General features: G+C 35.1%; 3 protein-coding genes, 1 long non-coding RNA gene and 1 other non-coding gene across 7 annotated transcripts; 3 read left to right on the forward strand and 2 right to left on the reverse strand.

The window, feature by feature from the left end:
* The first annotated feature begins 392 nt into the window (after window positions 1-392).
* Window positions 393-4,191, forward strand: LOC108828381 (uncharacterized). Of its 2 annotated transcripts, none has more exons than XM_018602050.2 (5): window positions 393-785; window positions 1,130-2,232; window positions 2,318-2,408; window positions 2,505-2,794; window positions 2,887-4,191. In XM_018602050.2, the coding sequence occupies exons 2-5, from the start codon at window positions 1,264-1,266 to the stop codon at window positions 3,472-3,474; spliced, it is 1,938 nt and encodes a 645-aa protein (XP_018457552.2). In that variant the 5' UTR covers window positions 393-785; window positions 1,130-1,263; the 3' UTR covers window positions 3,475-4,191. The 2 variants fall into 2 exon arrangements, with proteins under 2 accessions (XP_018457552.2, XP_018457553.2); XM_018602051.2 differs by having other exon boundaries at window positions 1,139-2,232.
* Window positions 4,192-5,787: 1,596 nt separating this feature from the next.
* On the forward strand, window positions 5,788-7,287 carry LOC108823967 (thylakoid lumenal 17.4 kDa protein, chloroplastic). Its single transcript, XM_018597283.2, has 4 exons — window positions 5,788-5,947; window positions 6,104-6,228; window positions 6,551-6,797; window positions 6,870-7,287. The coding sequence occupies exons 1-4, from the start codon at window positions 5,833-5,835 to the stop codon at window positions 7,091-7,093; spliced, it is 711 nt and encodes a 236-aa protein (XP_018452785.1). The 5' UTR covers window positions 5,788-5,832; the 3' UTR covers window positions 7,094-7,287.
* Window positions 7,140-13,438, reverse strand: LOC130500305 (uncharacterized). The gene is made up of 2 exons (XR_008938909.1): window positions 12,958-13,438; window positions 7,140-8,225 (listed from the first exon to the last, which is right to left on the reverse strand). It is a non-coding gene; the product is annotated as an uncharacterized LOC130500305 (long non-coding RNA).
* A 244-nt stretch (window positions 13,439-13,682) lies between these two features.
* On the forward strand, window positions 13,683-13,753 carry TRNAG-CCC (transfer RNA glycine (anticodon CCC)). The gene has a single exon. It is a non-coding gene; the product is annotated as a tRNA-Gly (tRNA).
* A 4,296-nt stretch (window positions 13,754-18,049) lies between these two features.
* On the reverse strand, window positions 18,050-19,179 carry LOC108835837 (uncharacterized). Of its 2 annotated transcripts, none has more exons than XM_018609060.2 (3): window positions 18,983-19,179; window positions 18,556-18,614; window positions 18,050-18,457 (listed from the first exon to the last, which is right to left on the reverse strand). In XM_018609060.2, exons 1-3 carry the CDS (start codon window positions 19,047-19,049, stop codon window positions 18,326-18,328), a joined length of 258 nt encoding a protein of 85 aa, XP_018464562.1. In that variant the 5' UTR covers window positions 19,050-19,179; the 3' UTR covers window positions 18,050-18,325. The 2 variants fall into 2 exon arrangements, with proteins under 2 accessions (XP_018464562.1, XP_018464561.1); XM_018609059.2 differs by having other exon boundaries at window positions 18,556-18,620; window positions 18,983-19,178.
* Window positions 19,180-25,347: the final 6,168 nt, after the last annotated feature.

The following is a 25,347-nucleotide window of genomic DNA, read 5'->3' on the forward strand; positions in this document are numbered from 1 at the left end:
TTATTTTTATTTATTTTTTTAATTTTTTATTATTTTTTACGGATCGAATCGGATATCCGGAAAAAGCGGATATTCGCGGATATCCGATGTTCCGGATATCCGAAAAGTTACGGATCGGATCGGATCGAAAAATTGAATATTCGTAAGGCACGGATCGGATCACGGATATCTTTAAAATTCCGGATATCCGTTCTGTGCCCACCCCGGCTTGGAATGGTAGAAGTTAAAAAAAATAATAATTTAACTTCACATCTAAAAGATTCATTCTAATATGAAAATAGTTCATCCTCCTCACCAATCAATATAAATCACTACAGGGCAACATAAAAAGATCTAGAAAAATATTAACAATAAATGTCTGAAAAACATGCTCCCAGAAAAGAACATGCTCGTGTGGGTTAATAGATTTAATTACCGAATAATTAAGAAAATAATCACAATAAAGACAGAGAGGTTAAATAAGGCAAAGCAAACGGTCAGAGAGAGAGAAGAATCGTGTGCCTCTTTCGAAAACTCTAGTGCCCTTCTTCGGACAATCCATCTTCTTCTTCCTTATTGTCTCTTTCACAGCTTTCAATTAAGAAAAAACAAGAGACCTTCGATCCTTTCCCTTTTTTTTAATTAAAAAAAAACTCATCTCCTGTACTATTTTTTTTTCTTTTTAATTCTCTCTCTGGTTTGGTCACTTCACATGGTCTTTAAAATGTGTCTGTGTGTGTAAGACTTCTTCTTCTTCTTCTTAGGGATGTGTATTGAAGAAACCAAGTGAAAAGGAACAAACCCACGTAAGCAATTTCAATGATGCTCGTGCTGACGCAATCTTTTTGGTTTCCTTAGCATCTAAAAATGAGATCTTTTCACTTTTGTACTGCTAATTGAGCCTCCTCTCTTGTTGCTTACAATATTGATCAGACCACATAAGATGTTCGTGGAAATGCCTAAGAGAGAGAGAGAGAGAGAGAGAGAGAGAGAGAGAGAGCTTAGACTAGGTTCAATGGGTTTTGGATTGAGATTGATGTTTATTTTTTAACTCATCTTTGCAACTCATTTTCTCGGACTCTGTGATTGCTTATTTTGTAAACTTCTTTATTTATTTATAATAATATTTATTTTTATATATATATAAAAGCCATTGTAGGTTGCTTGGTTGGAAGCAAAACTGGCAGTTGGGGGAATTCCACTTTTGAGAGATAAAGAAGAAAAAAAAAGAGCATTTGTTCTTTCTTTGAGATGGGTTTTATTGTTTGAAGAAAACTCAGAATAATGGATTACTTGTCTCAAGAGGAAGACTTGCACTTCTTTGATGCCAACGAGGAAGAGATGATGATGAATCCAACTGCTTTTGGTTTCCATGTTTGGAATGATTCACCTGGAAGCGTTGTGGAGCGGAGGAGGAAGTTCTTGGAGTGGATGGGAGTCGAAGGAGATCTGAAGAGAGAGATTTGCGTTGAAGCTGAGCAAGGAGGGTTCAGCAGTTTTTCTAGCCAGGTGTCTTCCTCTGGTTCTGGTTCAAGCCTGGTGGAAGTTTCAGAGGAGTTGTCTCTGAGAGTTGATAAAAATGTGGGCGGTTGTGGTGATGTGACGAGAAGGGAAAGCTCTTCAGTGACAGCAAGTTCTGATTCCAGTTGTTGTCAGGTGAAGGAAACAGAGAAGCAGACCCAAAACGTCTCTCGGCTCGCTAGCTTCAAGAAAGGTTGGTTAACGAGGCTGCTCTCTATGGGATGTTCCGCGGATACAAAGGTCGGTGATGGAATAAGAGCTTCTTCTTCTGGCTATGGTGATGTACTTTCGAGAGTTAAAGTCAAGCATTGTAAGAAACAAGCCAAGGAGCTCTCAGGTCTTTACCAGAGTCAAGATATTAAAGCTCACAACGGTTCAATCTTGGCGATGAAGTTTAGCTGCGATGGGAAGTACCTTGCGAGCTCAGGTGAAGATGGGGTTGTGCGCGTGTGGAAAGTCGTTGAGGATAAGAGATCTAGACTGCGAAAGGATTGCCTTAACGAGATAAACCCTTCTTGTATGTACTTCGAGGTGAACGATCTTTCCCAGTTGAAACCGGTTTTGTTGGATGAGAAGGACAAACCAAACAAGACGACAGAGAGTTTCAAGAGAACATCTGATTCAGCCTGCATTGTCTTTCCTCCTAAAGCTTTCCGGTTAGTGGAGAAACCTTTATATGAGTTCCGTGGACACACTGGGGAAGTCTTGGACATCTCATGGTCAAAAGATAATGTAAGTCTTTCTTCATTAACTTGCAACCGTTGCTTTAATGAAAGTGTAAAACTGAGACATTTGCTATGTAACTTCATGGTTGTAGTGTCTTCTCTCGGCGTCAATGGATAAAACTGTCCGTTTATGGAAACTCGGTAGCAATGCTTGCCGTGGAGTTTTCCCTCACAATGGTTATGGTATGCTTCTTCTTCTTCTTCTTTTTCTTTTTTGTTTTCTATTTATCTCAGTTGCAGCTTTACATTGATTTGATATAATCTTTTTTTTTTTGGCAGTAACGTCTGTTCAGTTCAACCCTGTAAATGAGAACTACTTCATGAGTGGTTCAATTGATGGGAAAGTTCGAATTTGGAACATTTCTGATTGCAGCGTTGTTGATTGGGCTGATCTCAAAGACATTATATCCGCAGTGTGTTACCGTCCGGATGGACAGGGAGGAATCATCGGTTCTCTGACCGGAAGTTGCAGATTCTTTAACATGTCTGGAGACTACTTGGAGCTGGACTCTCAGATACATTTGCATCACAAAAAGAAGTCTTCAAACAAACGAATAACTGGTTTTCAGGTACTAATCTCTCTTCCTCTGTTTTGTTTACTTCTCTTGACGTTGTGAGATGTTAACAAATCTATATGCATGTTTTTTTTTTCTCCTTCTAGTTCTTACCACAAGACCAGAGCAAAGTTCTTGTTGTTTCTGCGGATTCCAAAGTCAGAATCCTCCAAGGCAACGATGTTGTCAGAAAATACAAAGGCGTTTGCAAGACGAGAAGCCTCACATCAGCGTCTCAAACGTCTGATGGAAAGCACATTGTTTCAGCTTGTGAGGACTCCAATGTATATATATGGAGCAATGGAGAGGAAATAGAAGATTCTTCTTCATCTTCCCAAACCAAGAAGATTAAATCTTTTGAACGTTTCTCCACCAATGCATCCGTAGCAGCAACCTGGTGTGGATTCTCAGATCATCACAACACCACAGCTCTCCCGTTTGCTTCACCTCCTTGCTTATCCCTCAACGAAGGATACGTCCCTGGATCAGTTCCCAAAGGAAGCGCTACGTGGCCTGAGGAAAACTTGCCTGCAAATCCTCTTTCTTCAATGACTGCATCTCACTACAAGTTTCTCAAATCATCATACCAGAGATCAACTAGCTCTCTGGCTTGGGGTATGGTCATTGTAACAGGTGGTTGGGACGGAAGGATCAGAACGTTTCAGAACTACGGCTTGCCTGTGACTGTAACTTGAAGAATACTGGTTTGTGTTTTTTCCGAACTTTGGAAAAACAAAATCAGATGCCATTGTTCCTTTCTTGCTAGGCACAAGCACATGGTTATGGCAGGGTCATGTGAAAAGCTATGGTGGGGTCCAAAAACACAAAACCAGATCTATCCTCTGATTTGTGCTATTGTTCAATAGTCAAAAGGAGACTCAAAACACTACTGAAAGATTGTTGATGTAGAGAAATCTATCAAGAAGGGTCAGTGAGAGATTTGATGTAGACGGAGGGGATGATAAGGAACAGATGTTTCTTTCTTTGGCAGTAAGTGGCGGTTGGAAAAGGGGTCTTAATCAGAGTACGGATTTATCTGACAAATCTTGACAGGCGGAGTGTGGGGTCCAATAGAAGAAGAGGCAAGAGATCATGGAAAGGAGTGGTTGAAGGGGAAAGACGTTGATGTTACTTCCAGAGAAAAGATCCTCCACGGAAGATCTCTCCTATGATATGAGTAAAAGGAAGAAACAAAAGTCTTTAACGGTAGTGAAAGGTTTTGTTTGTGTAATTTGATTCTAACGTCTAGGTGAGTTTTTCAGCTTATTTAGTATATTTGAATATTTGGATTTATGTCTGATTAGAGGAAAATCGATTCATTGTTAGCTACCTCTACCTCAGAGAGGCTCCGAAAATTTGTATGTGTAAATATGATCTATTAGTACAAAAAAAACTTTTCTTACTGGTCTCAACTTTTTGTTTGTTCTAAATCAAGAATTTAATAATTGTATAAATAGAGAAATATGACTAATTTAATTATACGTCTAGTGCTTTCACTATACAACTTTGATGCAATATTTTTAAACCCCATCCGGATAGTGAATCGGACTACCTACTTACTGGGTTATTGATTCGATCGCGAGCTACGTTTAACTAATTTTAATATATAATTATATATAACTACTGCAAATATGAGAGAAATTTCAAGTTATTTTTAAAGTTATAGTAAAACATCTAAATTGTGTTTTCATTTAAAAAACAAAATATAAATTATTAAAAATTTGTAACAAGTTAGAAATTATGACATGTAATAAAAATATAACAAGATTAGTATGATTAATAAATATTTAATTATCTTATGTTAATAATAAAAATGTATCAAATCTAAAATAACCAAAAGAAAAATATCAAGAATGTAATAGATTCGTCGGTAGTAAAAAAATTAATGTCAGATCAAGGTTTTTGGTGTGTCTTTTGATAGTATTTGAGATTTAATTTTTTTATAAAAAAATATAACGTAAATTTTTTAAAATAAAAGTAATAAAAATTTAAATAAAAATCATCAATCGGTTCAAACAGTAGTAGGATCACTGATTTTACCAAATTTTGCGGGTTTTTGTAAATTTTATTGGATTTTTAAATAATGATTTTTATATATGATCACTGAATTTATCGGTTTAACCGCATATCCAAATCGGTTCAAATATTGCTTTTATGTCAACAAAATACAAAATTTCAACTGAAAATATACAAAAAAATTAAAAGAAAAACCATTATACAAGCATACGATCTAATACATTTTTTACTGTCACATATCCAATTTTTTTCTGATGTATAACTTGAGGCTATAACAATATAGAAACAATAACAAAACATAGAAAAGAAGAGGGGCTTTACTTTTAAAGTCATAAATATGAATTTATTTATTCAATAGTAATACAATTTGTTTTCTTTTAAGTTGATATGTTTAATTTACTGTTTTAGGAAAAATCGGTCAATTTATGCGTCAACAAAGAGTCGTGGTTCTAATATGTACATATATACGATACATATGCTAAATGTATTTATATTCGATCAACTAACAATTTTAGATCGATTCATACTTTGATCATGTCTCTATTAGTCAAATGATAATGGATGTTTATGTGGATTTAATGGTGTTTACGTGTCTTTACATTTTAAATAAATAATTGAATAAAAAATAAAAATCATTTAAAGTCTATAGTTGGGGGGCATCAAACATGGATGAATCGATCTAAAATTGTTAGTTGATATATGAAATTTGAATATAAATTGTGTTGATGTATAATTTAGCACAGGTAAAGTATACGTACAATTTATTGTATGAATAAAATGAATCGGTCGATTTCACTAGTGTTAGTATAGCGGTTAAAAAGTGGTTGAAGAAGAATTCAAAAATTCGATTGGGCTTACGGATATTAAATTGGATGATATTATAATCGGCCCAATAAAAGAAGGTTGGACGCCCTAAAACGCTGATAAGTGTGTATCATCTGATCTGTAGTGCCACGTCATAGACATGATCCAAAAGGAATAAAACTCAACGGTTGTCCGTTGTCCCAATGGCAGAGAGAAAATAAAGTCTCATAATCATGGCTTCGCTTCCTGTCCACTTCTCCACGAATCATCTCTCTTCGCCCAATTTCTCCGGCAGATTCCGCCGTTCCACCGAGCGGAGAACTTTCGTAGCTCTTGTACATTGCTCCGGTAAATGCCCCCATTGTTTTCGTAATAGTCTGTTATTAGTAGTAGAGTAGGGAACATTCATTCATATTTTAGCTCTTGCCAGTGAGTGAATGTAGAAAAAAAATGATTTTCTGTTCTGTGATTGTGTGGTTTTTGCGTTTATGCAATCTTGATCAGCTAGAGAAAATGATCAAGGAATCAAGAAGACTTTGTTTCCTGTGAAGGAGCTTGGATGTTTCGCTTGCGCCGCTCTTTCTGCTTTCACTCTTACAGTTGCCTCTCCTGTCATTGCTGCTAACCAGGTCAGCCCACATTATGTTTTCTCTTGAATAGTGGTAAAGGAGTGTGTAATTGGCATTCCCCTCACTCGGGCGTTGGGAGGAGACTATTTACATTGCTTAGGTTCCCGGTAAAGAATTGAAACTAACTTTTTTATTACAAAAAATAAAAATATAAAAATATTGTGGTGGATTATCATATCTCTCATTGTAGCTATAACCTTGATTACTGACATTTCTTGTTTTTTTTAAATGGAACCAATCTTAAAGCTTACGAATTGCTTAGAGACGGTTAATGATGGAACTGTTTCAAGATTTCAAGAACTTAATCATGTTTTTGTTTCAGAGACTTCCCCCGCTTTCAACAGATCCAACCCGGTGTGAACAGGCTTTTGTCGGTAACACGATAGGTCAAGCAAACGGGGTCTATGACAAGCCACTCGATCTCAGGTTCTGCGACTACACAAACGATCAGTCTAATCTCAAAGGCAAGACTCTCTCTGCAGCCTTGATGTCAGGTGCCAAGTTTGATGGTGCTGACATGTCTGAAGTCGTTATGTCTAAAGCTTACGCCGTTGGAGCTAGCTTCAAGGGTAAGCAATCTTCTATATATATATATATATAAGATTCGAAAATGGTATAAGTAGGTTTTGATGATGCGGCAGGGGTGAATTTCTCGAATGCCGTTATCGATCGGGTGAACTTCGGGAAGTCGGATCTAAAAGGAGCTGTGTTCAAGAACACGGTGTTGTCAGGTTCCACATTCGAGGAGGCAAACCTGGAGGATGTGGTCTTTGAGGACACCATCATTGGTTACATAGACCTTCAGAAGATATGTAGGAACGCGACAATAAACGAAGAAGGAAGACTCGTCTTGGGTTGCAGATAAATAAGAGATGAAGAGACCAAAGGGTTTTGGATTTGATGTGTGTGTAAGAATTTGAGAGTTGACACAAAAGAATGTATGAACAAATAAGTACGTTCAAGTGTTGAAGGATATTAGGACTCAGAAGAGTGTTATGAGGTTTTGTATAATCAATTCCTGTAAAGTTTGTAATCAGACAAAAGGGTTTTTCTCTGTTATTCGTTCATTACGTTACGTATATGCAAAACGAACAATATTTGGTCACCAGAAAAAAAAAAAATGTTGTAAGTAAAGAAGAGAAGAGAAGAGAAGAGAAGAATTGGTCTGTCTTATTCCATGAATAATGATCTCCTTATATAGGATACAATAGCTTGGAGACAAAGCTTAACTTGGAGTGGGGAACAAGTATATCTAGGACTTTCCATATGGACATCATTACAATATTTATAACACTTCCCCTTGATGTCCAATATGTCGAAGTGCTTTCAGAACGCCGTAGATGCTGCCTCGTTAAAAACCGAGATTGTAATGCCATAACCGTCTAGAGTTTGTAATGCGTTTGGAATACTGCCTCGTTAAAACCTTTCCATGGTAAACCCAAAAACCCAATGTGGTAAAAACGGGAAGCCATGGATAGGAAAAAGAGTACAGCCGCATTACTTCCCCTGAAGTGAACATCACTGAAGGCTTCTCAGTGATCGCATACCAATCTGCTGCATAAGCTTCCTGAGCGTGCATGTTGGTAATGCCTAAGTGAAGAGGTCGGCTGAGTTCTCGCTGGATCTGACTTAGAGTACCTTGACCTCTCCTTCTTTCTGAAGATCGTGGGTGAAGAAGAACTTGGGGAGAACATGCTTAGTCTTGTCACCCTTGATGTAACCATCTTTGAGCTGAGCTATGCAGGCCGCATTGTCTTCGTAAAGAACGGTCGGCTCGTCTTTACCATCCGTGATCCCACATGATGTCCGAATATGGTGTGTCATGAGTCTCAACCAGACACACTCTTTGCTTACTTCATGGATCGCCAATATATCCGAGTGATTGGATGATGTGGCTGATATAGTCTGCTTGACTGATCTCCATGAAATGGTCGTGCCTCCATATGTGAAAACATAGCCGGTTTGGGACTTAGCACTGTGTGGATCGGACTGGTAACCTGCATCAACAAAATGCTTTCATGATATTCATGGTCCATTAGGATCATATGGTTTATCTCTCTTAGATAAATTCGACCATGAATGTCTTTGTATGTCCATGATCTGTCCGGATCAAGACATCATCCATAATCCATCCGGATTATGTTCTTGTCCACTATATATCTTATTCATATCCTTTGACCAAAACTCTTTATGAACTTTTAGTATATGTCCACGGCCTGTTCATGAAGTGGTTATTGTGTTATAGTTTGAAGTTTAATCAAAACTAAGCCACTTTTGGTCAATAGGACGTTCCTCTCACTTGGATGGTTTAGGTCGGATTTAAGACCTAGAGGAACTGGTCGGAACAAGCTGGACGGGATGGATTGGTCGGGACCAATGATGATTAAGGTCGAACTAGGTCGGACATGATCCTAGTCGGTATGGTTCCCTTTGGTCGTGAATCCGATGGATTCTCAGACCATTTGATCAATCTATTCTTGGTACGTTGGATCATAGATCCCAACATTCATATACGGCTAATGATCTCTACTATAGATCATCGTAGTCTCTTCATAGCCTTTCCAAGAATCAATCATCTTAATCATCCTTTCTTTAAGTATAAACAAAAGGAATATATTGACTACTATATGGACTGATCAGAAACGTTCTTATAGAACTTTCTACTAAGCATCACTTAGTCTTATCATATCGTGTGTACATACACGCATGCAGCTGCATTTCAGTCCATGAACAACGCAGGAACGATGTTGTTCTATGAGAACTTCTTTCTCATTTCTCAAGGTATCTTATGTTACCTTTATATCCAGTGATATATCCAATGTCTACTACATCTTCCTTAGATGTCCAAATCTTTATTAATTTCGATATTGGGTAGTAGCATTCACCACCTAGGAATTTATTTCCTTGTTCCTTAGTCCCTGTGAGTATCCTTGTGTGATCAAGCCATTCCTTTTGAATGCTTTATGTAGCAACATGTACGACCACTTGTCTGTACTTTCATGTTCTACAGCTCACGATTTTCTTTTCCTCACAAGACTCATCTGTTCACTGGTTAGATGGCGTCTATCTTATGTATTTGGCCAATACGCCCATCATATTCATTCTTTACTATAACTCCACGTCCCATTCATTTCTCTATGATGAGTACTCTTACGTGGGTTAGTGATCCTCGCATATATCTTATGCTCAAGTGCTTTCTCTTTATCATTTATGAGTGTGTGTATGTGTCGACACCTTATATAATGTTCCATCGCGTTCTATCGCGTTCTAGACATGATACAATCGATTGAGATTTTATTATTATCAGGATCATTGAATACTTTGTAGTTTGCAAGGCTACATTGTATGATACCTGTACCTTAGGACCGGCCGGTCTTATCTCATTGTCTAGTATGGTTTCTCTTTCATGAACCCGGATCTATCATTATGAGCACCTTAACTTTTCTATCCGTGGTTCATTATATATGGAACATTCTGGTCTATCTTGTATAGACTTTTACAGCAACTTGATTATGTCTCTACTAGGACATTTATATAGTGGTGCTAAGCTGGTATGACTTAGTCATTCTTTCGGGTCTGTCTGGCTATCATTCTTTCTTTGTTTATGGACGTCCAGTACATGTATATCTGGTCCGAGGATCTTAGCCAAGACTTGGATGGTTAAAACCATTCCACTTTCACTTTCTATTTACCAGCTTATAGCTTTCTCCATGATGTTGGATAGTCGGATTCATCTTGTATGTAATCCGTGTACCTTGGCCACAATATGATTACCTTTGTTTGGCTCATGGTCTCATTGAATTCGTGGGAGAAAGATCATGTTTTCTTATCCAACATATATTCCCGATTTTCATCTCATTCTTAGATGAGGTATTCCATCCTAGATGGCACATGGGTATGTGGTGGTTTATTCATAAACTCTTAGGATGGTCTATATCTGGATTATGACCCTTTTTCATCTTTAGACGGGAATATCTATGCTCACTTTATATGGCCTGATGTATCTTATCTTTCATACATGTATTCTTGTGGTTTACCCAAGCTTATAGACTTTTGAAGTCTCAATCTTATAGGTTATGCCTTATACGGCCAAGCTATAATGCCTTATGGCCTTCGGCCAGGCTTATCATGTTCGGGTTTTATAGTATGGTCATGGACCACACCGAGTGTTTATTCTTCCCCTCATGAACATGCTATAAAATACGTTTGTTTGTCCTCACTTAAACGTAATGCTTGGATGGCCAGCATGGTTTTAGACCATGATACACGAATTTGTGGTCTGGTCATGATCACGGGTTTTGTTCTCACTACCCTTATGATCAGATTATACTTTCGTGTTGCTTGGAACAATGAAGCCTACTGAGTTTCCCTTGTGTACATGTTTCACAACGTGAGATCTTATGGGATAACTCTTTGTGCCTTAGTAATTTTAAACTTTGCATCAAGTTCGGACCAGGATGGCTAATCCAGTCATGCCATAAAGTGTATAAATTCATTGGTGAACCTTACTGGTTACCTAGGCTTTTATGCCTTATCACACTGATCCTTAGCATAGTATTAGATCAGTAGGGAGAATGTAGTCTCGACCTCTTTTATATGTATGCCTTTGGCGATTTTCATTAGCTAAAGGAACATTTCCTTTTTCTTTACTTTGCCCATTGGTTTATTATTGAAACCATTTTGATGTGGCTTGTAATGCCATTTCGACCTTTACTCCCTCCTGGACCATGATTGGATCTACAACCACGGTTATTGTGGTATCCTTGTCCACGGCCAGTGGGGATTTTGGGTCTCTCTCAATGGGTCTTAGGTGATAAATTTCATGCCTCTTAAGGCCATGCCTTAGGCGTGGTGGTCTAGACATACTCTTCTCGAGTTTTCATTCTCATTTGTCAATCAAAAATATTTTTCAAGCAAATCAATCAAGATAAAAGAAAAACTTTTATTAATGCTATGAAATTTGAATGACAAATTATATTTAAAACAAAACACCAAATCATAAGTATGAAATCAGAATGTCAAAAGGCTTAAACAATAGCCGGCCAGTCCATAATAACATCTTGGACATGGCTCACATTTGGTTCTCTATTCAATGAATAAACCAATCTCATCATCTATATGAGTCCACCCGAATTTTCTTTTCTTAGCTTCTTCAGCATCACCGTATATCATCTCACATTGATACTCGGCACTTATCTCCATAACATAGTCGAGTTTGTCGAGGTTGACTTTCCTTTTCTGCTTCTTTTCCTCAAGAGCTGAAAGGTATGAGAGAAGGTCGTAATAGGTTGTGAAACCTTTAGCCTTCTGTGATAACAACACTTCCTTTGAATGGATCGTGTCACGAGTCTTGCTTAACAAGTCATAGTTTGTTATCACTTCACCACATAGTTTAAGACTATAGGTGATTCTCATAAGATCAAAGTGATAGTCATCCACGGATTCATAATCCTGGAACCTCAGAGCCTTCCATTCTTTCATGGACTCATCTAGTAATGGCTCGAAGAACATGGTGTTCAATCTCGACCAGAGATCGTAAGGATCGTTGATGTAACTGCACTCATCATACAGATCCTTCACGAGATGCTTTCTCATTATCAAAACAGCTCTACGCCTTTCATATGCAAGGGTATCATTGCCGTATTTGATACACTTCCCAAGTCCTTTAGACTTTAAATCGGCTGAAGTGTTCATCGCCCAATCAAGGTAATTATCTCCATTGAGATCAAGGGCTGGGTAATCCGAGTGATGGAGTCTCGACATCTGAATCATATCAAAATGATTTGTGTTAGTACATACAATTTCTGATGCCATTGGCTATCCAAGAAATAAAAGGCACTCGGCCAGTATGTAAACAATAAAGCCATATGGCTTGTGTGACCAATGCCATTCGGCTATTACACAATTAAATCACATTGCCAGCAAACAAATAAGAGGGCCATACGGCCAGTTTGCATTCTCTTTAGAAATTTACTTTCTCATAACTCATCCATCACTTAATCAACTTATTTGATTTATAAATCCCTTGAAAATAGTGGGATGGAAGAGTGCATGGTTTAGCCATACCATATGGTATGCTACATCGACCCATGCGGTTTAATGGTCTAGTAGTACCATTCGGTACACATCCTCGACCAAATAAAACGGATCGTGATTTAGCTGCACTGTGGTGCGCATCATCCATCACCGGTGATTGTGGATCACCGTGGATCATCGAGGATCACCGTGGATCACCTTGGATCACTGATCATCGTAGATTATTGCGGATCATCGAGGATCATCATGGATCATAGATCAACGCGGATCATCGTGGATGATCACCGTGAATCATAGGTGAAAAATCTAGTTGCACCTGAGGGTGAACATCATCGACCATTGATTTTGTTTTATGGTCTAATCGTACTTAAGAGTATGTATCATCGACCTTTACTTCATATGGTCTAGTCATACCTATTGGTATGCATCATTGACTTAAAAGAAAATCATGGTCTAGCCACACTATGGTGTGCATCATCGACCAAAAGATGTGGAAAACGTTAACCTTATGTTTTGTTTGGACATATAGCGTGTCATCCTTAAAGGGGTATCACTTGTTGTCCATTCAAAACAAAAGTCATATAATCACATGCTTTATATTTTAGGGTTTAGGGTTTCTTAAAATCAGATTTAAACTTTAAGGATTAGGGTTTAAAATTCAAATCTGTTTTTAGGATTAGGTTAAACATTGACCTTAAATTTTGTTTGGACATATAGCGTGTCATCCTTAAAGGGGTATCACTTGTTGTCCATACAAAATTTAATCTTTGCCGATCTTTTCTCCTTGGTTCCTCTTTTAGAAACCTTAAATAATCAACAATGAAAGTTTCAAAGTTGGATTAGTATGAGATCTAAGAACAATAGAAATCGAAATTAAGAGAGATAAGGAGTTGGCGGCTATTAGGGTTTTGGATGATCTTTGACGGCGCGGCTTGCACTGGGAGGTGACGGCGCGTCTGGAGTCGGATTGATGCGTGGTCTGCGGCGCTGGATTCGTCTCGTCAAGAGCTTCAATTTGATATATTACTCGTCGTCTGGATCCTTACGGTTAGGGAGATATGACGGTTTAAAGTTGCGGCTGAAATTAGAGTTTTTGTGGTCGCTGGATTTTAGCTAGGGTTTAGAGTCTCGTGCTGATAACGTGTTGTAAGTAAAGAAGAGAAGAGAAGAGAAGAGAAGAATTGGTCTGTCTTATTCCATGAATAATGATCTCCTTATATAGGATACAATAGCTTGGAGACAAAGCTTAACTTGGAGTGGGGAACAAGTATATCTAGGACTTTCCATATGGACATCATTACAATATTTATAACAAAAAAAACCGCAGGATATGCAAACGAATAGGACAATGTTTAGTTTTATACGCAGGTGATTCATATAAGATATATAAATAAATAATAGGAGTGTTTTAAACAAAAGCGCATCTGGTGTAGTGGTATCATAGTACCCTCCCACGGTACTGACCAGGGTTCGATTCCCTGGATGCGCATTCAAATTTTCACTTTCTTTTTGATCTTTTCTGCATTATAGTGTTTTTGAGTAAACTAGTTTTGTTACATGGGCTTACAATCTTTCTTCATTTTAGTCTAGTTATAACTAACTAAACTATTGAAAGTTTTTATTCGAGGCGTAACTAGGTAAATTAGTATAGATATTAGATTCGAAGTTTTGGATTCATCGCTTAACTTATAAACTAGATTTTGACCCGCGCTTTGGAAGCGCGGAATATTTTACGATGAAAAATTTCACTAATAACTTAACAAATATTTTGTTAACTTTTAAAGAGTGTGTATTTAAAATATTTTTGTATTTAAATCAGTGTTTTTAAATTCAACCCGATTGTGATTATACCGGTTAATCCGGAGATCTAACAATTCAATTTAATTTTTTAAAATATTCATATTAAAAAGTCACTAAAACCCGAGACTAACCGATTAAACTGATGGATGAGCGATATGTAATCTAATTTGATTGAAATTGTAATAGTTTCATAATTTGTAATCTTATAATCCAAATTTTAAAGTTTATTATTTTGTAATTTCTGAAATTATGACGTTTCTACAAAATTTTAAAGAGAAAATGATGGATATAAAATAACTAAGATTAATTATTGTATTGTTTGAAAACATTGATAGTAGTATATAAAATATATTGTTTGGAAACATTGATAGTAGTATAAAAAAATAAGTATATTGTTTGGGAACATGGATAGTAATATAAAGAAAGGAACATTAGTGATTTAATGTAGGTTTAACTATAAAGTATAAAGGTGTATTTAATTTAAAAACTTACAAAATAAATGTTAGATCCAACAGAATGTTTCTGTTTTAATAAGATAGATTACAATTCAGTACAAATAAATATTTCTGATGTTGATGAATTAAGTTATGTTCAATAGTGTCAATAAATTGGCAAAACGTTCAATTAATTAATATTCTTGGTAAGAAATCTTACTAATTAATCAACTCATCCGAATGGAGTAATACATTAAACAATTAATTAACTTATCTAGGCCCTAAAAAGTTTGTCTGACACTCAATTAGCATCGACCAATTTTGTAAAACATTATGTGATTTCTTTTGGCTCTACTGGTCTTATCATGGAACTAAATGTTCAACTTTGATCTTGTTAAAAACAGATAAGATCCGCGAGTTATTTTTTTAAACGAGAACAGCAAGATGCAGGAATTATATGCAAGAAACTCGATAGAGTGTTGATGAATGATGCTGCTATTCAAAGGTTCTCCAATGCTTATTCTATTTTTGCACCAGGAGGATGTTCTGATCACATGAGGTGTACAATTCATTTGAAGCCACTTCGGGAGAAGATTCGACGTCCGTTTAAGTTTGTGAATGCTATAGGGAATCTACAAAGTTTCCTTCCTATGGTCAGAGCATTTTGGGATAACACAGAGACTCTTTATCACTCCACTTCAGCTCTCTATAGATTCTCCAAGAAACTAAAAAGCTTGAAGCCGTTGATAAGAGAGCTTGGGAAAGAAGGCTTGGGAAATTTAACAAGAAAAGCGAAGGAGGCTCATGAACTATCATGTGAGAAGCAAAAAGAAACTCTCTCCAACCCGAGTGAGTCAGCAGCTTAGGAGGAGTCCGTAGCTTATGAGAAGTGGTTGCATATTGCAAGCTTAGAGGAAGATTTTCTCAAGCAACGTGCTAAATTACATTGACTGGAGGTAGGAGATCAAAACAATAAAGCATTCTACAACGCTATACGAACTCATCAAGCTCAAAACATGATTCGAGAAGTACGTTGTGCGAATGGTAATACTGTCAATACTCACGAAGAGGTAAAGCAGGAGGCAGAAAGGTTTTTCTCTGAGCTATTGAATCTGTGTCCAGAAGAGTATAAAGGCACCACAGTGGAAGAGCTAAGTGACCTGTTGGAGTTCAGATGCAGTGAGCAAGATTGTAATATGTTGGAAGCAGAAGTAACTGAGGAGGAGATTAGAAAAGTTTTGTTTGCAATGCCCTCCAACAAGTCACCTGGTTCGGATGGTTATCCTTGTGAATTTTTCAAGATGACATGGTCGGTTCTTCGTCATGATTTTGTTGTGGCTATTCAATCAGTCTTCAAGTTTGGCTTCCTTCCTAAAGGAGTGAATTCAACGATACTGGCCCTCATCCCTAAGAAGATAGACTCAATGGAGATGAAGGATTACCGACCTATCTCCTGCTGCAATGTTCTATACAAGGTGGTCTCCAAGGTTCTTGCAAGCAGCATTGAAGAAATTATCAGTCGGCTTTCATCAAAGAAAGGCTGCTTATGGAGAATGTTTTACTGGCTTCGGAGTTGGTAAAAGATTATCAGAAAGAGTCGGTCTCTCCAAGATGTCTGTTGAAGATAGATATCTCCAAGGCCTTTGATTCAGTGCAATGAGAACTGGTTCTCAAGAGGTTAGAAGCATTGGGATTTCCTATGAAGTTGATTCACTGGACTAAATTATGCATCACGAGCCCGTCCTTCTCTGTTCAAGTGAACGGTGACCTTGTCGGCTACTTCCAAAGTACAAGAGTTTTGAGAAAAGGATGTTCTCTTTCTCCCTATCTCTTTGTACTTTGTATGAACATTTTGTCAAAGAAGATTGATAGAGTTGCAGCTGGGAACAGATTTCAGTTTCATCCTAAATGCCATTCACTCTCTCTCACTCATCTGTGCTTCGCTGATGATCTGATGGTGTTTGTGGAGGGATCAAAAGGCTCTATTGAAGGTGTGTTAGCTGTTTTTGAGGAGTTCACAAGCTGGTCGGGTCTGAAGATTAGTCTGGAAAAGTCCACCATTTATATGGCAGGTGTGCCGGTTGAGGAAAAAAGAAACATATTAAAGAACTTTCCTTTTGCTGAGGGCACTCTACCAGTAAGATATTTGGGTCTCCCGCTAATGACGCAGGTGATGAGGAAATCAGACTATCAACCTCTGGTAGAAAAAATAAGACACAGAATAAGCACATAGAAGTGTAGATTCTTGTCCTATGCAGGGAGGTTGCAATTGATCAAAGCAGTCATCACGAGTATTGTCAATTTCTGGTCTGCTGCCTTTAGGCTTCCAAGTCAATGTGTAAAAGAGGTGGAGCAACTCTGCTCAGCTTTCCTATGGTCAGGTCCCAGTCTTAAAACTACTGGCGCCAAAGTTTGCTGGAAGGAAGTCTGTAAAGAAAAGGATGAAGGTGGATTGGGAATAAGGGCTCTAAAGGAAGTGAATAAGGTCTGTGGTTTAAAGCTTATATGGAGGCTGCTGTCGGGTAACTCACTGTGGAGTAAATGGATTCGGTCAAATCTGCTGAAACAGAAAACATTTTGGGAAGTCAATGAGAAATCTCAAAATGGGTCTTGGATGTGGAGGAAATTATTGAAGCTTCGGGAGGTTGCTAAGCTTTTCTATAGAAGAGAAATTGGTAATGGGCGCCATACATCTTTCTGGTTTGGTAAATGGAGTGACAGAGGTGTTCTGTTTGACATCTTGGGGGCTAGAGGCTTTATAGACATGGGTATCCGCAGAGAAGCAACTGTCGAAGAAGCAGTCTTTAATCCCCGTCGGAGAAGAAGACACAGAGTGGAAATTCTAAATAGCATAGAAGAGGAGTTAAGGAGTTTACATGAAAAGTTATGTGACGCAACGTAGGATGTAAGTTTATGGAGATGGGAGTCGGGTTATAAACAGGTTTTCTCTACTTCTGAGACTTGGAAGCTTACTCGGGAGAGGAAGGAGAAGTGTACTTGGGCTCTCGACAATGGATAGAATTGCTAGATGGAACCCAAGAGCAGATACCACATGTGTTTTATGCAAGAACGCTAATGAGAATAGGGCGCACTTGTTCTTTGAGTGTCCTTACTCTGCTCAGATTTGGGAGAGTCTTGTGAAAGGAATCATGGGGGATAGGTATTCAGGCACCTGGTCAGATATTATTCAGATGTTTACTGGTGCCGGAAATTTGGAGAAAAAGAAGCTCTTCTGTCTCAGATATACTTTTCAAGCTGTAATATATGCAGTGTGGAATGCAAGGAACAAGGTTAAACATGGGGAGAAATTTCTCCAGTGACTGTTGAAAAAACTGATAGACAAAGGAGTGAAAAACAAGTTGAGCTTACTGAGAATGAAGGAGTTGAAGGGGATGGAAGGTATACTACAGTTCTGGTTTAGCACCAGATTATGATTTTGGTTTTTGGAGGATTATTTCTATAAGAAAATGTATAGAGAAATGATCTAAAAAGAAAGTAACACTTGATGTAAATAGGCTTTTTTTATGAATAAAATTTAACATTCATTCAAAAAAAAAAATAACTCTCTTTATTTAATATCCGATATAACGAAGTACACAGAGAGTTAAAGGCTACTACATACATGTCAATAAAACAAGGTGACTATAATTAATTAGTAATTTAGTATACTAATCTCCTTTCACCAACGCGTTTCTGAAGGGTATTGTACACTGATCTCATCCTCAAACAAAAGTCAGAATAGGAGGATTGCATACATTCATATATAAAGATACCCGTTCATGCATGTGCTTATATATATATAGAGCGATAATCGTGTCTTGAATGATTCAAGGCTTGCCTCCGGGCCTCCTTCTTGGATCGTGCTTAGGGTTGGGTCCTGCGTCGTCGTAGTCCGCAGTCGAGTGGAACATCAACTTCCTGTGGCTCATGATGATCTTGTTCACTTCCGTCTCCTCACTCTTCATAATTACAAAACCATGTTACTATCTATATTTGGATACGAAGCAAAGTTCTTAATACATATTTCCGCATATAAACATAAATTAAAATACACTACCTTGTAACGCATGAAACTCTCATGCATCTTTGCGCCTCCCAGTTGGATAGAGCCTTCCACTATAGCTAAAAGAAAACATTGTATCAGTGGTTTATACATTCTTTTAAGCTATAATTAGAAGAAATTGATTTAAACTCATGCAAAGTTAGTGATACAAAGAAAAAAAATAGTTAGTGATACATTTTAGTATTGGAGAAAATAGTGTAATAATTAGTATAGCGTGGTTCCACCAATACAACAGTAATGAATGTCATCAAGGTAAAATTTAACTAGCGTTAGAAGAGAGGAATGTACGAAGATTATATGATACCAATAGCTAATTAGATGGATTGGAGTGAGAGGTCGATTAGTATATATATATATCCATATACAACGTAAAAAATAACACGTAAAAACTGAAAAAGATGTAATGTCGGAGTAGATTTACCTAGTGATGAAGAGCAAAAAATGAGTACGAGGAAGATGAGAGGTAGGGGCTTGATCCTGAAAGGCATATTCTATGGTTTTGATGAGTATTCTATACAATACGATATTTTTTTCTTCTATATATGATAGTTAATATTGCTATCTGATATGAGGGAGAGGGTAAATAATTAGAGGAGAAATGGGTTTTGATATGAGAAGATGGGAGAGGGCTGGCTTCCAATTTATAAACGGTCAAGTTTCTGTGGTGGAAACTGTTTTGGTCCTTATAGAATTTGGTCGTGAAAGGTGATGATTATAACCATGACTATCCTCTTTATGATAATGAAAACATGAACAGCCCCTATCAACATAACTTTTTCAAAGAATAAGAATATCACGTAAGTATCGACATTGTTTATTAGAAAACAATAAAGAAGGTTGAAAACTTTTACCAAAAAAAAAACTAAGGTTGAAAACAGTGGCTAGACTATCATCAAAATGGTGATGATAGTAGCAAGAAAAAGAAAAGAGTCATGAGATCAAAATCAGATGATATTGGGATAATGCAATGAACCCACAAACCCTAGAAAAATAATCTAAAGAAAGTCAACTCAGCTGTTGATTGTGTCACGTCTCCCAAAAGGACACTTACGCTTACGGCTTACCTCTGTTTATGCTTGTGGACAAACAAGAATTTTTAAACCAGTAACCACACATTGTTTTGCAAGACATTGCTCAAAACTATATATTTTATTACACCAAAAAACTATGTATTTGTTTTTAATATGATTATGTGAACTAGACGGGTGTCATATAAAACACATAAGGTATAATTAAAACCAACATGCCTATTTTTATTTTAAATATGTAAGTTTTTGTTTTATGTCTACAACATGATAATGTTTAATAGAATTTCTTAACATTTTAAAACTTACGATATATATATCATCTAAAACAAATGAAGCTACCCACTCGAAATGCAATCTATTTCTCGTGGAAAATTTGATAAATGGCGGATGACTTAAAACACATTAAAACTTCAAAAAGAAAAAAAATCCAGAATAATCTGAACAACATTATTATAATTAAGGTCCTTAAGGATGTAAGGTTTATATTTTTAAACCTGTCGTAGAAAGTAGAAACATTAATAATTTGGCCAACTACTAGATCAATGACTGTTGAAATATAATGCATATGATCTTGCAACAAGATTGATTTAGATAGCATAAAGTTACCATTTGTATGTATAAAATGTTCATGAAACTAAGTGAAGTGTTAGAACAAAAAAAAAAACTAAGTGAAGTGTTAGAACAAAAAAAAAAACTAAGTGAAGTGAGCCATCGAATATCTGTATGTACTTTGTAATTGTGCCTAAACCATCCGATAATGTTTTATAAGTGGTTCGGATTCATAATGAAAAATGGTTTGATTGATGTAAGAATGTCGACCTAACTCATAAACTTGAAGGGGAAGTTCCTCTTGACTATTTATATATACGTACCAGCTTCTTCTTTTTTTTTGGTCAAGCTTAGGCTCTTACGGGTATAACTTTCATGTGTAATACTTTGTTTCACTACAAACTACAGGTTTAAATGTATAACTTTGATATAATCTCAAAATGTTTTAGATATATGATTTAGATTTTAATGCTATATATTGTGTAACTTTATAATCTTATTGTTTAAATTTTGTATTTGACATTATCACGATTGATTCTGTATATTTTACTTAGTTATTAATTGTTATTTCATACGATATATTTTCAAATTAGTTTAGCTATACTATAAAAGTATACTTTACAAATTAATAAAAGTAGTATATTTTTCTAGTATAACTGACCATTTTCAGAAATGATGATATAATATGTTAGTGCACATCTGAGTAAAATATGTTTAAGAAAATCACATATTACAGAAATTATATATTTATATATCACTATAGCTATGAAAGTATTAACAGTTAATTATATTATAATAATTAGTTTTATTATAATCTACCAATCATAAATTCATATTAATTAATAATCAAAATTGAAGAATGTTGTTGTATATTTCTGATGCACCATAACTAAATACAACAACTCTACTAAAATTTGGAAAGTTTTAAATGCTATAAAATAATAAACAATTGCTGGAAAAAATAAAAATAGAAAACAATTAAATTCAATGAAATAGTTTTAAATGAAAATAAATGGTAAAAATTATAAAAATGTATTGTAATTAGGATGAAACTAATTTATGTTGTTAGCCTTAAAAATATGAGTGACACATTTGTAATACTGAAAGTAAATTAAGGAAACTTCAAAAAGATATATATCCCTAGTGAGATATGAATAGATCCAAAATTTAAATGATAATATTTATAAATAGATAAAATAGAATTTTAAATTAATAGAATATATGTTATTTTTATCTTCTAATGTTGAAAGCAAATGTTTTTTAGTTGAGAAAATTGAAAGCAAAATATTCAAAAATAATTCTTTTCAAATGTAATTTTGTTATATTAATAGCAGAATGCAGACTCTCTTTTTTTCTTCATATGAGACACCATTAAAAAACCTTTGTGCATATTTAAAAACAAAATTTTCTTTCCTTTTCTCAAAAAAATAGTATGTTTTCCAAATTTCTAACATTATGTATTAACCAAACGGAGAGTAATATATGTTTGAATATAAACATAAGTTTTTATAAGTAAATAATCTTTCAAAACTAATCGAAAATTTTATCATTAGCTTCTATAGAATTTTAAATAGTCAATATATTCCCATTTAATCTTTTATGTCAAAATATTCAAATGATTTACTTTCTACGATATCAGTTTTATTTCTCTTTTTAATACTTTAACCTTTTTGTAATTGGTTGTCAACTTGTCACCAATCAAACCAGTTACTTCGTATATATATAAGTACTGCTTATTGTAGACATATATAAATATTTAGTGAGTGCCAATATTTCCAAAGAAAAAAACTTCATTTGGTTTCACGATTTTTACCTTTTAACTCTTAAACCCATTTGTTTTCACCACGTTTTTTTCATACAACTGTAATGTATTATAGGTTGGATGGAGTACCACGTGTGCTCATAGTCAAGTTTACTTATCGACGAACAATTTAAATGAAAATTGCATTTTCTTCTAAGATAACTTGGTCCATTATCAAAAAGTAAGATGGGATCATACCAAACTCGTACGTAATTATGGTTTTGTTTCATGCTGTTAATGATTCATAATGTCATTGAAATTTTCATACCAAGGTTACATATATACTCAAAATTGAACACATTAATAATGCAATAATTGATTGACAAGCTCCTTAACAACCAGTGACTAAAAATGGCTGTTCAATTACAGCTGAATATGAACATGACGAATTATCATAGCAGTAATGCATATCAAATATTTATATGCCAAAGTTTTTAAATAAATTACTCAATTTTAGTATCTTATGTAAAATTTACAATAGTTATATATGAAATCAATGCGTATAAACTAAAATTCGACAAACACGTGGTAGGCAATTGCTAGGTAGAAAAGTTTTAAAGTGTACTTAAGAAAGTAATTATGAATTCAAAAAATGTGCAGGGCAGATTTCAAAAGCCGTGGTACCAAGCAATAAACAATTAGATTAGATATAAATAAAGAGAAATAGTGGAACTAGTCCTTCCATTTCCGACGTTCACAACTTTATGAGAAGTCAACTTAGATTGGGACAGACATAGCGAGTGGCCTACAAATGTATCAGAGAAGTGCATCTTTTTGAGTGACCCATTATAGTGAGAGACCACTATCCTCGAAATCTTATTTTAAATTTAAGATCTTGTCTCAATAATGCTATGTATTCAGTTTGACCTAATTAATATCCACAGTTCAACTCTTAATTACATCAATTTTTTTATCTAAGCAAACAATTTACCCAGCTAAAACTTCTTAAGTGCCATAAAAACGCATAAACATACGCTCAACGATTGACAACAAGAGACCCTGCAAAGACATAATATATTTAACCGAGACATATTAAATACTCCCTCCGTTCCTAAAAGATGGTTGTTTTGGAAAAAAAAATTGTTTTTTAAAAATGGTTGTTTTATGTTTTCTATGAAAAAATTGTAAATTTTTAAAAAATTAATTGTTTTATTGGATTACTATTAGTCAAAAGTTGTTGAAAATTGAGAACTATAAAAAACAATAAGTTTATTATAATAATTTAATACGTTTTTTTAATATGTGTGAAAACACTAAAACGTCATTCTTTTAAAAACAGAGAGTTATCATGCTTTAGTGATAAAATTGGTGTAGACAAGTTGTCTTTCGTCAAACATTTTAACAAACGTATTTAAAATTTTCGCAATGGTTATAGAAGATGTATAATCGCCATTTTCTCTCAGCAGTAATGCTTTTGTTGTAGGGACCAGAGAAGTTGCAGCAATACTGGAGTACTAGGTAATAACCCGTGCCTTACACGGGATGAGATTATTGATTTTATTATCTTTTTAATAGGCATGAGTATTCAGGTATCCGAGTCGGGTTCGAGTCGAATCCTATCGGGTTCGAGTAGGTTCGGTTTTGATGTAAAAGAATCTTAAAATAACCGAATAATTACTAATATATCTGAACTGGTTCATACTCAAAGTAACCATATTACCCGATTTGGTTCGGATATTTTGTATCCAAACTATCCAAATGTACTAAAAAATAACTAAAATTACTCATTAGATACAGTTTTTTTTCTATACAGACTATCATATTTTATCTGAAAATACACAAAATATATTTAGTTTAAAATTTTAATTTTAATTTTTAAAATACGTATACATATAATTATAAATAATATTTTTAAATATATATTTACATTTCAGAAATCTTCGGACACTCATTCTGTTTTTGGTTCGGATCGGGTTGAGTACCGGTTCTTCGGATAAATCAGTTTAGGAACCACTCGGTTATTTACCCTGTATCTGATCGAGTTCGGGACCCTGATTTTCGGTTCGGTTTTGGATCGGTTCTTCAGTTCTGGATATTTTGCCAAGTCCTACTTTTTAAGATAAAAAGACATTATATGTGTTTAATCTGGATATTCGTTCGGTATTACGTTATTTTTTAGCCTCCTAAAATATAAATACCATTCTAAATCCATATTTATTTAGTTTATTCGGTTGAAGTGATCGAGGTATTTATTTTTCGGTGATAAACCTAAAACTATTATATTTGTTTGGCTTCATTTTATATCAGTTTTCGACAGTTCTTATGTCGAACCAATGGTTTCATTTTTAAATTTCTAAATGCTTGCAAAATCAAATAAAATCTAAATAATAGTTTAAGAAAAAAGACATACAATATTATTTGTATTGTTTGTACAAACAATAATGGTGAAATTTTAAGATTTTGTATTTTATATAAGATAATCTAATATTATTTTTGTTGTTTGAACTTAGACATAATATAAAAAGTTGTATATTTATATTCATTGGTTTTTATTAATTTTAATAATGTAAATTTTGATTAATATTGATGTGAGTAGACACATAGCATGTTTCCCATGTCTTCTCGATTTGATCTTGCATCAGGTCCTTCATGTGATCTTATGATCATCTAAAACGGTAAACAAAATACATTAAATTTAAATAATCACATACGAAAATATCATTAGAAGTTAACCACTTATCTGTAACTTCGATTGCTTTAGAAAATTTTCGGTGCAATCACCTCCCCAAAGAAATTCTTTATAGTTACTCTCGTTCAGACCATCAACCATACATGGACAAGACCATAAAACATGGTTTAGAGTTACATTCCCATCATCATCATCATCATCATCATCATTCTCACCAACATGTCTCCTCCTCTCAATCTTGTCAAGTTCTTCTAAAGAACCCAACAGTAAAGTTTTTTTTCATGGACCCGAGAAGAGCTTTGAAAGAGACCTTCATGAGTTGTGTAGAGACTATCTGATATCACAGTTACCAAATGTAACATTTTGAAATAATCTATACACTTGGAGTATATAGCATTGTCACATGTCTCTTTTTAAAAACCAAGTTAGATATGAAATTTTCAATTTTTAAAATACTTTCACTCCACCATTTTAGCTAATGCGAATCTTAATGATTTTTTTTAAATAATATTACTCAGTAGTTGTACAAAGAGAATTTTAAATAATTTCAGTTCACTATTACAAATGTTAAAAATGTATGAATCAAACAAGCTTATTAAAAAAAATAGAGTGCGAACACATTAAATTATCTCAAATATAGTTAAAAATTTAGTGTGTGAACGCATTAAATGTCAAACGAATGTGAAGACGACACATCAGCATATTCATAAAATATAGTGTGAACGCATTAGTTACGAATGCATCTCTTTTAATATATAGAGGATATCGTGAACATGTAC

Source organism: Raphanus sativus, chromosome 9 (assembly GCF_000801105.2).
Source record: "Raphanus sativus cultivar WK10039 chromosome 9, ASM80110v3, whole genome shotgun sequence".
Classification (NCBI taxonomy): Eukaryota; Viridiplantae; Streptophyta; class Magnoliopsida; order Brassicales; family Brassicaceae; genus Raphanus; species Raphanus sativus.